Below are 13,559 nucleotides of genomic sequence, written 5' to 3'. Positions count from 1 at the left end.
AGTCAGACTGATAATGGGGTTGGTAGAGAGGCGCTGTTTCAGGTTATTGTGGACTTAGTGAGAGGAAAGACACTGGAATTTTGGAAATTAGAGAGGGACAAGAGTGTAGTATATAGATCTTGAGGGCCCTTTACTACAGCTACACAAGTAAATAGAAATTGTTTGTTTACAATCCACAGTCATACAAGGTCAACGTTTTTCAAGAAAATTATGTGAGTTTTAAATGATCATTTAGCATATGATGATGCTTTGACAAGCAGACATAGGTGTCATAAAGGTTGATGGCCCAGTGGTGGTGTCAGAGAGGGAGGGGCCACATAGGAAATTAGTATCAATAAATTTAAAGCATGGAAATAGGAGTTTAAAGGACCAAAAGAAGTGAGATGGTTTTGATTTTCTGCCTTCACTTTTCTTAGTCACAAGAGTAGAGGGCACTTTCCTGACAGCCAATTTATTCTCTCTTGAGTACCTAATCAACAACTTATTGAAGGCATTGAGACTGCTTCTCCCTTCCTTGGTTCCAGGAAGTGTACATACTGGATTGAAACTTCAGTGTTGTTTAGGAAGAATGAAGATGGGTGATAGTGGTTGGGTAAATGAGGAAAATCAGTTAAACAATGAGAACTGTGTGTCTGAATTTACAGACCCAGAACTTGAATTAACAGGCAAAGAGTAAAGAGTTTTAACACAGATTGAGAAGAAATATTAACCAAGTGATGGACTTTAATAAAGAAGGGTGCTCAATGGTTGACGTGAAAGAGCTGGACCAAATAGACTGTTTCCATGATTTATGATTCTATACACTTTAAGAAGAGGCATTTAGGGATTCCAGCTCTGTAGAATGATGCTTTATGTGATCCCACCCAGGTAGGTTGGATGGAATACTAGCTCCCAAGACAGACAGAATCAAGCAAACAAGTTGGACAGAGCTAGAAGTATCAAGTGCTATGAATTGAAAGTCATCCCACAGGCCAGGCTGGTAACTTGCATGCACTGGCTTCAGTCCAGCACTATTAACATAATTCTGGAAATCATCCCATCTATGATCCATTTTCAGCAAATTTCACTGGAATGCAGTTTCCAAAAATATCTTGGTTTTCTTTGAGTGTAAGAGAAGAATTAGGTTCTTGTGTAAGTTGACATTGTATAGGGAATATAGAACCCGATGGAATCTAGAAGTTCCACTTTTGTTGAAAGTAGCATTGTACTCAGGCAGCTTGGCACAACAGGCATAGCTGAACGCCAATGTAGAATATCCCACATATCTGAGCATGTTCGATGATTTGCCTCAGTAAGGCTGAAATAGTAATATTCTTGTTCACTAGATAGCAACAAGACTCCACCAGGCATGCATACCTGAAGAAAGAATATATCTATTTGACTGGCAAATTAATGAATGGAGTTTGTATGTTCTTCCTGTGTCTGTGTGGGTTTTCCCATGCTGTTCAGGTTTTCTCCCACCCTTCAAAACTTATGGGGTTATAGGTTAATTTGAGTGTAAATGGGCGCCCCAGGTTTAAATGGCTGGAATCAGCTTGTAACGTGCTGAAAATAATAAAAATAATATTTAAAAATCTAATCTCCATGTTACAGAAAATCGAATGCTTGGATAACATATTCATCAGGTAATGACCAACAACTCTACTGATATTTGCATCAACATCAAAATCCTAGAAGGTCAATCCTGCTGGTGAACTTAACTGGTACTGTCATTTCACCGATCGAGCTACTCAAGGAGGGAAAGCCTGGTGTATTTGCAACATTTTGTCCATTTCTTGACCTGTACATCCTTTTCAAAAGCCATTAGATTGGATTCAACTGCAAAAATATTCAAGTAGTCAATCAAATTTTCTTCCCAAACCGGCCCCCCCACCCCCCCCACAACCCCACTTCAGGCAGAAGATACGCAGTTTGACAACACCCACCACCAGATTCAAGGACAGTTTCTTCCCCACAGTTGTCGGATAATAGAATTTTAAATTTAGACATACAGCATGGTAACAGGCCATTTTGGCCCACGTGCCCATGCTGCCCCGATTGACCTACAACCCCTGGTACATTTTTGAATGATGGGAGGAAAGCAGGGCCCACAGGAAAAACCCACGTCAACACGGGGAGAACGTACAAACTACTTACAGACTGCAGGATTCACACTCTGGTCCTGATCGCTGGCGCTGTAACAGCGTTGCACAAACCACTACACCACCGTGCCACCCTCCCTTGAGTAAAATAGTGCTTTTCTTGCACAGTTTTAACTTTTTCTCTGCAAATTTTAATCTACTTTTGTTTTATTTTACACTACTTGTTGTGCTCAAAGATAGGTTGACTTACCTGGAGAGCAAAAAAAACAAAATTTTTCACTGTATTTTGGTACAGATGACAATAAACATTTAAAAAAAGCAATGTACCTACCATAGTATTAATATCGATTGTCATCTTTATAGATGCACCATGACTGTGTTAAAATATCTATGTTGCCAAGCTCTGCCACTCAGTCTTGTGAAGTGCACAACAAACAAAAGAGAGAGTAGCACTGTCATGGAAGCATTAGGCCTTTTCACACTGCGGGTGGGCCTGGGTGAAATTCCAGGGAAGGCAGGAGCAATTTAGGGGAGGGGGACAAGAGCCTCCCCAGCAATGACAAAGTGATGCATTATCCACCTACAGGGAGTCCTACTGGCTTGGCAGACGAAGATTTATGGAGGGGTAAATGTCCACATCAGCTGCAGGCTCATTTGTGGCTGACAAGTCCGATGCGGGACAGGCAGACACGGTTGCGGCGGTTGCAGGGGAAAATTGGTTGGTTGGGGTTGGGTGTTGGGCTTTTCCTCCTTTGTCTTTTGTCAGTGAGATGGGCTCTGCGGTCTTCTTCAAAGGAGGTTGCTGCCCGCCGAACTGTGAGGCACCAAGATGCACGGTTTGAGGCGATATCAGCCCAATGGCGGTGGTCAATGTGGCAGGCACCAAGAGATTTCTTTAGGCAGTCCTTGTACCTTTTCTTTGGTGCACCTCTGTCACGGTGGCCAGTGGAGAGCTCGCCATATAACACGATCTTGGGAAGGCGATGGTCCTCCATTCTGGAGATGTGACCCACCCAGCGCAGCTGGATCTTCAGCAGCGTGGACTCGATGCTGTCGACCTCTGCCATCTCGAGTACTTCGACGTTAGAGATGAAAGCGCTCCAATGGATGTTGAGGATGGAGCGGAGACAACGCTGGTGGAAGCGTTCTAGGAGCCGTAGGTGATGCCGGTAGAGGACCCATGATTCTGAGCCGAACAGGAGTGTGGGTATGACAACGGCTCTGTATACGCTTATCTTTGTGAGGTTTTTCAGTTGGTTGCAATTAAATAGCAGAATGAACTGATTTATTGAATGCAAATTGAGGTAGACAGGCTTAAACGCTGAAATGACGAGATGATGCAGCATGCAAGCGTTGATGTCAGGACGCCTTGCTTGGCCATTTGCTGATTCAGACTGCAGGGAGAGGGTGGCCCAGGAAAATTACCCAGGAATTCTCAATTTACACAGCAGTGTGAAAAGGCCTAGTGTAATCTTTGGTACCCCTTCACTGAACAGCATTCTGACTGAGATGTATACAGACATCCGTTATCATTATTCTATCAATGTTAAGAAATTTAATGCCATCTCCCCCATGGGAACATTTTATGCTCAAGGATGGCAGCACTGGAAGCACTTTCAAATTTAGATTTTTGGAAAATCTCTCTTTTCCCATGCCATGAGAATAAATGTCAGAAATATCTCATCCATCAGTAATTGTCTGAGGAAACAACACTTTTTTTTGCTAGAATGGAGTAACAAGCTGTTCTGGGATTTGGAAGCAGAGTGTTGCAATGCTGGAACTAAAGGACTTTGTTACAGTTGCTGGAGTTGCAGACTAACTCTAAAATTTGGCCTGGTATTACTAGAAACAATTATATTTCTGGTGCCTGTTGCAATGTATGTAAGGAGGGACTAAAAGAACCAAGTAACTTCAAAATCCATCTTATTTCTAAAGAAGCATTTGTCCTTTATATAAAGGTATTCGTAACTAGCATTTTCCTTCCTTAGTATTTTGATACAAATCATGGTGGTAATTCCAGTTGCATTTTCTTGTTGCTTAACATCATGGATTATGTTCACTTTATTGATTGTTAATCAATCATATTTAATAAATATTAAGTTTAATAACTATGACTGGACTGATTTGTAACTAAGTCAATTGCTGGTAGGTTATTTGATTATTTTGATTAATACTATACTCTTAATTAATAAGTCAACCTTTTCATAACTTCGTGACTTTACAGACTTGTAACTGAAACTCCAGATGGAGATGTGGGGGGGCTGGTAGTCATGGTGGGGAGCTGGCTGATGGAGGACCTCAGTTTTCCTCAGGCTGACTTCCAGGCCAAACATTTTGGCAGTTCCCACATCTCCATCGGGCACACAAAACTCAAAACGGTCAACCAGTTTACCTATCTCGGCTGCACCATTTCATCAGATGCAAGGATCGACAATGAGATAGACAACAGACTCGCCAAGGCAAATAGCGCCTTTGGAAGACTACACAAAAGAGTCTGGAAAAACAACCAACTGAAAAACCTCACAAAGATAAGCGTATACAGAGCCGTTGTCATACCCACACTCCTGTTCGGCTCCGAATCATGGGTCCTCTACCGGCATCACCTACGGCTCCTAGAACGCTTCCACCAGCGTTGTCTCCGCTCCATCCTCAACATCCATTGGAGCGCTTTCATCTCTAACGTCGAAGTACTCGAGATGGCAGAGGTCGACAGCATCGAGTCCACGCTGCTGAAGATCCAGCTGCGCTGGGTGGGTCACATCTCCAGAATGGAGGACCATCGCCTTCCCAAGATCGTGTTATATGGCGAGCTCTCCACTGGCCACCGTGACAGAGGTGCACCAAAGAAAAGGTACAAGGACTGCCTAAAGAAATCTCTTGGTGCCTGCCACATTGACCACCGCCAGTGGGCTGATCTCGCCTCAAACCGTGCATCTTGGCGCCTCACAGTTTGGCGGGCAGCAACCTCCTTTGAAGAAGACCGCAGAGCCTACCTCACTGACAAAAGGCAAAGGAGGAAAAACCCAACACCCAACCCCAACCAACCAATTTTCCCCTGCAGCCGCTGCAACCGTGTCTGCCTGTCCCGCATCGGACTTGTCAGCCACAAACGAGCCTGCAGCTGACGTGGACTTTTACCCCCTCCATAAATCTTCGTCCACGAAGCCAAGCCAAAGAAAAGAACTGAAACTCGCACATCTAGATTTTGAGTGATGCTTGCAATGGACTAATCCACGCATATCTATTGAAAAAGAAATGGCTTTCAGTATTTTCATTGTTGACTCCCAACAGGTGGAAGAAAAAAATATTCTTCTTTCACCCTCCTGTTAAAAAACAGAAATCACACCTGAAGTGTTGAGGCAACAATGAGCTAATAATTGATCTAACTGAACTTATAGATGTGAATGTAAAAGTATCGAAGGACATCCAGAAACCAGCACATACAAAGATTAGGGGTCCGGGTTGACTTTTGTAGATTAACTTGTGCGGTTTGACTACGTGAATTAGTTTACAATTAATTTACAGTTGAGGACATGGTTGGCAACATCAAATATTATTGTATATTCCCAATTGTTGTTTAGAATGTGGTGGTTAACAGCCAAAATCTATAGTTATTGCAGACAGATAATTCCAGGAATTAGGATTCCAGCTACAATATATTTTTATTGCGTAAAGAGGACATGGTGGGAGGGGAGGGACATGGGCCCCGATTGGGGTTGGTGAACCAGATGGAAGTGAAATGAGGCAGAGGCAGTACATCAGCAAATGCCACACAAAGGGAATGAAAGGCAAGAAAGCCAGAGGGATCAGGTGAAGAAAGATGATGACTGCACCATCTTTTCTTCTATATTTTACCAGTCTTGATAAAGGTGCGTGCGTGAGTGCGAGATAAACCCTAACCATTACAGTCCATCCCAAAATCTAGAAAGTGACTTCAAAATTCTATCTTTTAAATTCAGTGTTGAGCATAGACCTTTGAAATTTGATGCCTAGAATTAATAAACTGATGGGAAGACGGGAGTTGTGGTTGCTGCAGAATCATGAATTCTCCTTGCATTGCCTCTGGAGCTGTGGTCATAATACTCCTGATCTTTTTGTAGGCAAGACTCGAACTGGGCGGGCCTCTGCGAAGATTCCAAGACCCTTCTGGTCTCTCCAAGTAACCTTCACTGTTAGTCACACTCAAAATGAAGCACTTAAGACCCTCCTAGCACAGGTCAATCCACTGAAAAGGCCCAATCATTCATAGAGCATGCTTTGCTCTGAATTCCACTCAATGACTGGCCACAAGAGCTGCTTCAAACAGCTGTTTTCTCTTCAGCACCCAGAATGGTTCCCTCTTGCAAAGATGTTGTATTTGCAACAGACTGTGACAAGCCTTCCCTCATTTCTTCCAATGTATTGAATTGTTGCTGGGCTGTGACTTGTTATGAAGATGCTTGTGTGAAATGTTAAATGTTAACTATTATCATTCATTTCCTCTTGTCTATCCTAACCTCTACAGTGATAATCCCATTTTACTAAAGTAGGAGCTCGTAATAATATTTTTAAACCATGATAGCATTTGTCTGAAAAGGAAACAGGGAAGACAAGTGAGAGGAATTTGGGACCTTCTATGTAACAAAGGCAGGAACCAAATTATAATAATAATCTCACTCTTACTACTGATCAAATAGCAATCTACATTTTTAACATGGAAAATTGTCTGGAATGTTTCACAAGAGTGTACCAAAATTGAGTACATAAATATATTACTGATAATGTCAGCTGCACCTTAGTGATTCATATACATATTTCTCACAACCATTCTGCCTCTCTCACTGCTAGCTCTCCGAATAATGCAATATATATAATTCCTTAATAGATTTCCATGCAATCTTTTCTCTCTCACATATTCATCAACTCTGCTCTGTCTGCCCCACCATCCTTATACTGTTGGTCATTTACATTACCATTTAATGAAGCAATCAGCAGGATCTTAGGGATCACCCAGGAAGCCATCAGGGCTAGGAGAATGCGAAAAGGGCAGACAGACACCACTGGGGGTCAGGCTCAAACCCTGGTCCATGGAGCTGTGAACCCTTGCATCACCCAGAACAAAAGTTCATCCAGAATTTGAACCCACACCTCTCAAATTCAAAGCAGGAATCATACTTCGAGAGCAATGTTCCCTATGCCATAGGTGCTCTGTGATTAGAAAGGGATTGCTTAAGGTGGTATGTGTGTGAAAAGAAAAAGTTTGAAAAGCACTGTTTTAATTGTACCTAATGGACTCGTTATGTGCACGGTTCCATAACTCAAAAGGAAATGGGCCAATGACAATATTTCTGGAACATTTGGGTCTAAAGTAGTGATTCTCAACCTTCCCTTCCCACCCCATGTACCACTGTGAGCAATCCCTTACTCATGACAGAGCACCAATGGCATAGGGATTACATGGGAGTGGAAAGAAAAAGGTTGAGAACCAGAGCAAGTCGTCAATTAACCTTCAGACTCAGTCACTCATATACACTACATTGTCTAGATCTCTTCAGAACGAGATTATATCTTATTGGCTCTATTGTGTTCATAACCTTTAGTATCTAAGAAAAAAATGTGTTTGGACGTAGCTGCTAGAGGAAGCTATTGAAGCAGGTGCTATTACTACGTTCCACAGAAATATGGAGATAGATAGATAAAGAAAGGAAAGGGGTTTAGAAGAATACCCGAGCTGACAAACGGGACGAGCCCAGAATCCCAATTTGGTTAGTAGGGACGAATTGGGCCGAAGGGCCTGTTCGGCGCGGAATGGGGCAGTGGCTTTGTTAGTACTAAATTACAACCGTGTTTTTAACGGCCACTCACATAGAGCACCTTGAAACAAAAGAGATATGATCTCAGGCAGTTCACGAGAGAGTTTAGTCCTGGGTGATTCCAGCCGGCCCCACTTACTGTCCTTCCAGTGACTCGTTCCTGCGCCTTCTTGACTTTCCCATAGGTTCCGCTTCCCAGGGTTTCGAGGATCTGGTATCGATGCTTCAAGTTGTGTTTGTGATGGTGCTTCTTCACGTTTTGCAAGACCTCGCTGCCCGCAGCAGGTGCTTCTTCCCAGTCCTGCTCCTCGGGACCATCCGCTCTCTCCCTCGTTACCATCGTGCCTTCTTTAAGGGCGCCTCAGCATCGCCGGCCATCAGCTCTCCTTGCTCTCTCTCCCCGGACCAAGAAGTTGAAGGGGTCGGGGGGGTCCTGTCTTCGTCCGCTTCAATCCCCGTTGGAAAGACACACGTTGCGCTCAGGTGAAATGCAGTGCTCTGGAGACTTGGGCGTCTTCCTTGACTGCACCAGAGATAACAGTCAAGCAGCCGCTGGGAACTAACAGCCACTTTGATCCGTGGTCGGGTAGGCAATCAGCTCTCCGACACGGCCGCGGCTCAATGCTTCCAGCATTCCCAGTTATCCCGTCCCCTCGCAGCAGCCAGACAAAGCCACGCGCTGCCGCCTCCCTGCCTGCATCTGCCTTATGATCTTTGTCCCCGCCCCTCATCTGTCTCAGCCCCTCCGTTTCATCCGGTCGCCAAGTGTTCGCCCCGCCACTTGAACGTGCCCCGGTCGTCCTTTATCTGCTATTCCCCGGCTGGCTTTATCTTGTCCCCTCAACATGTATTTGCTTTTCTACCTCTTATCCAGCTTCCTCGGCTCAAACTTCTTTTGTCTGTTTTTATGACTCTCGTCACCTCAAAGAGGTCATTCATTTTGCTCATTGCAAATTAAATCCCCTCTCTGTTCAACACAGTTCTTCAAAATGGAGAGAAGGAAACCATTCAACCAACCCATCAACCTGCAAAAGCTCAACTTTTGCTATATCTGGTGTGGTTAATAATAGCATGAAAACATTGTTAGGTATGAAATGAATGCTTTGTCGGGCATCTCCGAACAATCTAATGCAAGATACTTGGAAAATTCTGGGTTTGTTTTTTTTTCTCTGTGACTTATTCCCTGCATTTAGTGTTTGTGTGTCAGATTTCCAGAAACTGGAAATATGTGGTGATATGTAATTACACCACGAGGTCACCAGGGGTCATCCCGGTGACCTTGTCTATAAAGCAGTCCCGAGCTCCAATCTCGCCTTCCAGGTTCGTCTTGTAGAGAGACAAGACCTCTTAGTGTACATATTAGTTGATTAAAGCTGTCTTATACTCGCACTGCTGGTGTGGTTATTGTCAGTACTTGGCTTTTCAGTATTTTATTTCTGCCTCTGTGCACTGGGAACTGTTTTGAAAGTGGGAGCATAGGATTCGGTGAGGTCAACTTAACTGGCCCCCAGTCATTCTCCTCAGGAGGCTCGGACCCCTTTGAAATGATTCAGTCCGCTCAGCAAAGTACAACATTTTATTTAGACAAAACGCCAGGGATATATTTCCAATGCCTTCAGAAATACTGAAATCTCAATAAATATCACTAACATTTGAAAATAGAAAATGCAATTGTTGGAAATTGGAAATAAAAATAGATAAAATCTGTTGAAGGTCATTGAATCAGAATCAAAATTTATTGTCATGAACATGTCCAAAGTTTGATGTTTTGCAGCATCATCATGGTGTAAATATTGCTATAAATTACATTTTTAAACTTAATAAATTGGTGCAAAAGAAGAGGGAGTGAGGCAGAAATCTGCTGGCAGAGGGGAAGAAGCTGTGTTTGTACCAACGGGTGTGTGTCTTCAAGCTCCTGTACCTCCTTCCTGATGGTAGCAGTTTGAAGAGGCAATCCAGCTCTCAGACACGTCCGTAGTTCAATGAATCAGCCTTCAGACACTTGCAGCTTTCATGGAAGCTTCCCCTCGCAGCAGCCAGACACGGCTGTCTCAATGCCTACATCTGCCTCATGATTTTTGTCCCCGCCTCTCATCTATCTCAGCCTCTCCATTTAATAGTGTCTTCAAGTGTTTACTTTGCCACTTGAACTGGGTCTGAGGAAGATAGAGGCTGCCTTCTTAAGACTCTGCCACTTGTAGATGTCCTCGATAGAGTGAAGACTCATGCCCATGATGGCGCTGGCTGATTTTACAACTCACTGTAATCTTTTCCTGTCCTATGTATTGGCAACTCTATACCAGACAATGATGAACCCAGTCAGAATGCACCTGCAGAAATTTGCAAGAGTCTTTGGTAACATACCAAATCTCCTCAAACTTCTGATAGTATAGCCATGAATGTATCAACATGAAGGTCCCAGGACAGATCCTCAGAGATGTTGCCACCCAGGAATTTGAAGTTCTTAATACTTTCCACTGCTGACCTCTTGATGAGGACATGTTCATGTACTCCTGATTTACCCCTCCTGAAGTCCACAATCAGTTCCTTGGTTTTGGTAACTTTGAATACAATGCTGCTGTGGCGACAACACTCCACCAGCTGATCTATCTCACTTCTGTACACTTCCTCATTGCCATCTGTGATTCTGCCAATGACCATCGTGTCATCGGCAAATTTGTAGATGGCATTAGAATTGTGCCTAACCACACAGTCATGGGTGTAAAGCGAGTAGAGCAGTGGGCTAAGTACGCATCCTTGAGGTGTACCTGAGTTGATTGTCAGTGAGGAGATGTTGTTCCCAATTTGTACTGACTGTGGTCTTCCAATGAGCAAGTCAAGGATCCAGTTGCAGAGGTGGGTGCAGGGGCCCAGGTTTTGAGCTTGTTGGCCAGTACTGAGTGAATAATAGTGTTGAAAGCTGAGCTGTAGTCAATGAAGAGTAGCCAAATGTACATGTTACTGTTGTCTGGGTGATCCAGAGCTGAGTGCAGAGCCAGTGAGATTGCATCTGCTGTGGAACAATTGTGGTGGTCGGTAAATTGCAGTGGGTCCAGATCTTTATTTAGATCTGGATTAATTTTGGCTATGACCAATCTTTTAAAATAGGTGTGAGTGCTACTGGGCAATAGCCATTGAGGTAGCTCACTCTGCTCTTCTAGATTTACTGATGCCCTTTGAAGCAAGTGGAAAGCTCCAACTGCAGCAATGGGATATTGTAAATATCCGTGAACACTCCCACTAGTTGGTTGGCGCAGATTTTCAGTACCCTGCCAGGTGCGCCATCAGGGCCTGACACTTTGAGAGGGTTTACCCTCATGAAGGATGTTCTGATGTTGACCTCAGAGACATTTATCACAGGGTTGTCAGGTTCTGCAGGATTCTCATCGGTTCTGTTGAGTTTTCCTTCTCAAAGCGAGAATAAAAGGTGTTCAGCTCATCGGGTAGTGAAGCATCACAGTCATTTATGGTGTTCAGCCTCACCTTGTAGAAAGTAATGATCTGCAATCCCTGCCATAGCTGATGAGTATCTGCCTCTTTCTCTAGCTTCCTTAAAATTTGCCTCTTTGCTGCCAAGATAGCCTTTCGTAGATTGTACCTGGACTTTCTGTAGAGATCTTGATCACCAGTCTTAAATGCTATCGATCTCATCCTCAGCAGGTTGCGAATCTTTTGATTCATTCACGGCTTCTGATCGGAGTACTCACGGTATGTGCACATGGGCACACACTCATCCATGCAGGTCTTTATGAAGTTGGTGACAGCCATAGCATATTCATTCACCAAAAACATTAGTTCTGTTGGAGGCACAAGAGAGTCCTGAAATAGGGTTTCAACCTGAATTGTCGACTGTCCTTTTCCCTCCATGGATGTGGCCTGATCTATTGAGTTCCTCCAGCAGTTTATTTTTGCTCCAACATGAGTTCTGGTTCTCTCTCTGCAGATATTCCCTGAAGATTTTCAGCACTTTCTGTTTATATATATACCTTAAAACATGTTAAAACACACGAGTAGCATGGTTAGCTCAACAATATTAGAGTACCAGTGACCCAGGTTCAAATCCGACCCAGTCCATAAGGAGCTGGTATGTTCTCCCCATCATTTGCTTCATTGGCTGAAGTTTAAATGACTCAAAGTATGTTTCAAACAGATTTGTTTTTCAATTTCATAATTCTTTCAAGCCAACAAAGAAAACGAGCCAGGATATCCCATGAGGACTTGCAGAAAAACCATATAAAATTACAGTTAAGGTCTAAAAAGATTTTCACAATAATATAGAAAAAGGCCAGGTTGTAATGTGTTCCACTCATGTTCCATGTTATTTTAATGGAAATCCTTTGGTAGAAAAGCATAAAATTGTAAATAATGAGACAATAAAATTTAAATTAAATTTTTAATTTTGAATTTAGACATACAGCACAGTTACAGGACCTGTCGGCCCACAAGCCCTTGCCACTGAAGTACATCAGATTGACCTACATCTCTGGTACATTTTTGGAGGGTGGGAGGAAGCCGGAGCCCCTGGGGAAAACCAACGCAGACTTGGAGAGAATGTACAAACTCCTTACAGACAGTGCGGGATTCGAAGTCCAGCCCCAATTGCTGGCGCTGTAACAGCTTTGCAATGAACCGCTTCACTAACCACGTTGCCCAAAATTGTGATGGTATTCACAGGAACTTATAAGTACTTGTACCCAAAACATTGGAAGTTAACATACAGGCATTTAGGAAGGTTAGTTGTATGTTGAATGTTATTTCTAGAGCATTTGAGTATGAGATTCAAGAGACTTCTTGGGGAACCTCAAGGATGCACACTGTATTCCCACAACTGTGTAGTTAAATTTAGCTCCAGCAAAATCTATATATTTTCTGATGACACCACAGGTAACAGTGAGTCAGAATATAGGTTGGAGATTGAGAACTGGTTGTGTGGTGCCAGAATAACAATCTGTCAAAGATCAAGGATCCAAATGAGGATTTTAGGAAGAGCAAACTGATGGACCACAAACCTATCTTTATTGATTGTATAGTGGTGAAGAAGATTGGTAGCTTCAAGTTCATGGGAATCCACATAACAGAGGACATCTTTCAAGCAAAGCAACACTTCACTTGTGTATCTGGAGGACTGCTTTACTGCATCTGTTGTTCCCTTTGTGGCCTTCTCTACATTGAAGAGACAGGGCATAGATTGGGAGATCGCTTCGCTTTGCATCTTCACTCTGCCCACAGTAGTGACTTAGACCTCCCAGTGGTCAACCATTTCAGTTCTACGTCGCACTCCCATACTTGGATGTCTGTCCATGGTTTTATGTACTATCCCACAAAGACCATCCACAAATTGGAGGAACAACACCCGATTTTCCGAATGGGCACTCTCCAACCAGATGGCATCAACATCGATTTTTCTGGTTTCTGCTAACCTGCTCTCCTTTCTCCCTTCCCCCTGTCTTCTTTCCCTCACCTCTTCACCCCCTTCCCTCTCTATTCACCCTGCCATCCCTCCTCCCCTTGCCTGCTGCTGTGCCCTCCCTCCTTTCTCCACCTATTACCTCCTGCCTTTGTGACCACGTCTCCTCCCTTGCTTTTTATTTGAATGGCTGCCGACATTTTTCATACTTTGATGAAGGGCTCAAGCCTGAAGCACTGGTTACGTATTTTAATCTTTGCTATATAAGGGGCACTGTTT

At 43.5% G+C, this 13,559-nt stretch overlaps 2 protein-coding genes across 3 annotated transcripts in view; one reads left to right on the top strand and one right to left on the bottom strand.

Annotated features, from left to right (window-relative positions):
• Positions 1 to 8,859, bottom strand: part of LOC138763282 (NUAK family SNF1-like kinase 1) — a 32,094-nt gene extending 23,235 nt beyond the window's left edge. Inside the window, exon 1 of one of the 2 annotated variants that reach the window (XM_069937156.1) lies at positions 8,737 to 8,859. Coding sequence is in view for 1 of the 2 variants with exons in the window: in XM_069937155.1 (XP_069793256.1) it covers positions 8,013 to 8,213 (201 nt within the window). In the remaining variant the exon portion in view is untranslated. Of the gene's footprint in view, positions 1 to 8,012; positions 8,556 to 8,736 lie in introns of those variants that run through there. The other variant, XM_069937155.1, reaches the window with a different exon arrangement.
• LOC138763284 (interactor of HORMAD1 protein 1) overlaps positions 1 to 13,559 on the top strand; it is a 259,345-nt gene that overhangs the window by 116,292 nt on the left and 129,494 nt on the right. The window lies entirely within an intron of this gene.

Source organism: Narcine bancroftii, chromosome 5, assembly GCF_036971445.1.
Source record: "Narcine bancroftii isolate sNarBan1 chromosome 5, sNarBan1.hap1, whole genome shotgun sequence".
Taxonomy (NCBI): domain Eukaryota; kingdom Metazoa; phylum Chordata; class Chondrichthyes; order Torpediniformes; family Narcinidae; genus Narcine; species Narcine bancroftii.
Note: the sequence above shows the minus strand (reverse complement) of the source record. Positions and strands in the feature narration are given on the sequence as shown.